Raw genomic sequence first — 3,488 nt, forward strand, 5'->3', positions numbered from 1 at the left:
CTTCATCTAGTGCTTTACAATCGAGCATCTGGTGATCAATTTTTAGAACATTTCCATGGTTTCTCTCTTCAGAATATTCCTTGTAGATATCAATCAACTCTCCTATAAACCCAAAGGTATTCGCAGGAGAGACTTTGGTTTCGAATGGATTTGCTTGTTCCTTCCATTTAACTTTTTTGAACCTTTTTCTTTTAACTGTATCTTGATCGGGTTGATAAACGAAAATCTTATTTTCATATTCACAGTTCCATCCTTTTCTTTTACAACTCAGACATCCATTTAAGGCCTCGTCGCATTTTATACTGCTTTTCTTACAGTTGATGCATCCACTATGACTGTATTTTTTTCTAGGTTTCATTCAAGTGAAATCGTAAATTTAGTAAACTTTGAGAAATTTACGATTAAGATAAGCGAGATTCGCGAAAATATTGTGATAAGCCAAAGAGGTACTATTGCAACTAAACATCTCAAAACCAATATACTCGATCAGGTTTCTGATGGAAAGAACCATAAATACCAAAAAGAATACTACCATATGATTTATTAGCTGTAATGGCATGAGGACACCGCTCAACGCAAGGCGGGTCTCATCTTGAATTTATACCGGAACAAGAATTTCGTGGAAAGCGGTCGAGATCTGTTTCCCATGGGGAATATCTGCTATTATCTTATTTTTGACACTTTGAAGTTGCTTTGAACACCATAAAAGATTAAGGTTTTCAGCTAGCTTGAATTCATTTTCATGTTCTTGGTAGCACTTGTGTTCTATCTTCATTCAACATTTTTCCTTTCCTCCTTAATATTTCTTCATAATATGACAAAATTTCAAGTTCACTAGCAAGTACTTGGCCCTCCACTTTTTCCATATCATTTATAAGAACTTCAACATCATGAGAACTTTCGTAACTAGTAACATCATCACTATCAATGCCAATTGCTTTCATGTATTCATCTGAAATCTTGAAGTATTTTCCATCGGGACCAACTGCTCCAACCAGATACCATTCATTATTGACCTTGTACTGAGCGCCATTCGTTTTGTATCAATAACAAGTCACCTACATTAATATTCGAGGGACCAGACTCATAAAATACTGCTTTGGATCCTGAAATAATTCGATCATATATGGATATTCAATCGGCCGATTAAGAATTGGATAGCCGTATTTACTCCAATCAGTTGAATTAAAGACAATTGGGCCAACTTTTGGCTCTGTAGCACTACCTAAGTTGAAGTATTTGAAAGCTATAACTGATATGATTGATATGAATATAATTGATAAAAGCATAATTTATTTGATTGTTGATTATCATACCCTTGGAACCTACAAATGACATGTCTTAGCCACCCCGTGCTGTGAAGAAATTGGAGCCGTGCGCCTCGTTCATGGGCCGAGCCGTTCATTTCTTGCAGCCGAGGGCGTGTGTGGTTCATAAATGCGGTGTTGAAAGGCAATGATTTGCAACCAGAAATTCTCACACGAATGAGAGAAAGAAACGGCTGGGTCTAGTGTATAGTGGAAGTAGACAAAACTGGCTTTATATGCTGAAAAGAGGTGGTTTTGTGGGTTTTCATGCGGTGCCTAAAAGTACCCCAACTCCGCGGTCACGTGACACAATTCACCTTTCATATTGCCGTGCGCCGCACTAAACTTTATATCCATTAAAGGGGAGGTCCTAAAAGTCTAATAATGAACCTTGATGACTTACCATGTGAAGTAATCACACATTGCTTTTCGTACTTGAGCACAAAACATCTCGTCAAGATATTACTGTTGGAGAACATTTCTGAAAATATCCTCCAAGCTTTAGCTGAGAATTGCAATCATTTATGGCATTCGAAGCAAATTCGGGGGATCGATATAAGAACAATTGAAGGTACTGAAGATATTGAAGGAATTCAAGGCATTGAAGGTACTGGAGTTTACAATGAAACTGACTTTGACCGGTTTCTACAAATACATAAGATCCTTGAAAAGAAGTCACTCAAATGTCCTCTTTGGTTTCATTGTAGATGGGAGAACATTTTTGACATGGAGAAAGATCTTGATGAAATAAATATGGTTTACAATGGACAAAAGTTGGGCATTAGTGTTGACTTCAAAGACCCGGCGTTTCAAGTCTATCCCATTTTTTCAGACCATGACATTAATCTCAAAATCACTTGCCTTTCATTGAACCCATTTCGTGGATATTGTATCGATTTGAATAATTTCCCGAAATTGGAGACTTTTTATGGCGAAAAATGCGAAATGAGAGTTGACCACTCTCACCCCAGCTTGAAGACTGTAATTCTCAACCTGGTGACTTTCAGCACATTACCGACTAATTTGATAAAGTTGTTTGCAAGAGACTGCACGATAAGAATGAATGAAAACCATCCAAAGCTAGAGGCTCTCAAAGTGTTGTCTTTAAAATGTGAACGAGAGCCTTTTGGTTTCTCCTCGCTAGTCAGAGTGCTCTGGAACAAAGATTTGGAACATTTTTCGTATATCGGTGAAGGGGCAATAGAAGAGGATGAAGTCCTCACCATGGTCGGCCCCAAGGTGACAAGTTTTGGATTCTCTGGCTCAATTTCGGCGAAGATTCCCTCGCTGCTAAGCTCCTTGTACTCCTTGTATGGCGGAAACCTCAAAAAGTTGACTGACTTTTCCCATTTGAGTTCCCTTACATTATGGCAGCCATCAGGTAACATCAACGATTGTAAATTACCGCCCAACTTGCTCGACCTTGCATTGTATAGGCCACGAGGTATCATCGGCTATAATTTTTTTTTACCGATCAGCTTGCGCAAACTTTCGGTTCATTGGGCTCATTTTCAAGACTTGGAAGACTTCTTTCCACCTGAAATAGTCGACCTTGAGTTAATTTGTTGTGAAATTGAGCTGATAGACGAGTGGCTAAAACCAGCCCGATTGAAGAGACTTTCACTAGAAACTAATGCGGTTTCAACTTTTAAAGCGTTTCTTCCTTGCTGTGAATATTTGTGCTTGAGAAGAAATATTTTAAAGAAAGTTGAGATTGAAGCTCCCGTTCTTGAGCATATTGACTTGGATGAAAATAAGCTTTATACAATTCCCAAACTCCCAGCTTGTCTTAAGGTCCTTATTCTCAGCAACAATGTACTATATCTTCCCATAATGTCTTAATAGCCTCCTAATTTAAAAGTTTTAGACCTCTCGCGAGCTGGTTTTGGAGCTCCTAGGAACTACACATTCCCATCATCAATTCAAGAACTAAACTTTAGAGAATCAAACTTGTCGAGTATGCGTGGAGTCAAATTTGCCAAAGGATCAGAATTGAGAGAATTGATTTTGAGCACTTGTGAATTGAATATAGTCGACGACACAATGATCGAGCTCCCCCTCGGCTTGAAATCACTAGAATTAGACAGCAATCACTTGAAACACATCAATAAGCTCACCATTCCGCAAACACTTACTTTTTTAGATTTGGGAGGTAATGATTTGAGATCATGAAAATCAAGT

At 38.3% G+C, this 3,488-nt stretch overlaps 2 protein-coding genes across 2 annotated transcripts; one reads left to right on the forward strand and one right to left on the reverse strand. All coding sequences in view use genetic code 12, as the record gives it.

Annotated features, from left to right (window-relative positions):
• Positions 1-1,691: 1,691 nt before the first annotated feature.
• Positions 1,692-3,149, forward strand: PGUG_04609 (uncharacterized protein; the record flags this gene model as incomplete). Its single annotated transcript, XM_001483830.1, has 1 exon — positions 1,692-3,149. The coding sequence occupies one exon, from the start codon at positions 1,692-1,694 to the stop codon at positions 3,147-3,149; it is 1,458 nt and encodes a 485-aa protein (XP_001483880.2).
• PGUG_04610 (uncharacterized protein) lies at positions 2,270-2,758 on the reverse strand (the record flags this gene model as incomplete). The annotated part of the gene is made up of 1 exon (XM_001483831.1): positions 2,270-2,758. One exon carries the CDS (start codon positions 2,756-2,758, stop codon positions 2,270-2,272), a length of 489 nt encoding a protein of 162 aa, XP_001483881.2.
• Positions 3,150-3,488: the final 339 nt, after the last annotated feature.

This window comes from Meyerozyma guilliermondii, genomic scaffold (genome assembly GCF_000149425.1).
Source record: "Meyerozyma guilliermondii ATCC 6260 scaffold_5 genomic scaffold, whole genome shotgun sequence".
NCBI classification, from domain to species: Eukaryota; Fungi; Ascomycota; class Pichiomycetes; order Serinales; family Debaryomycetaceae; genus Meyerozyma; species Meyerozyma guilliermondii.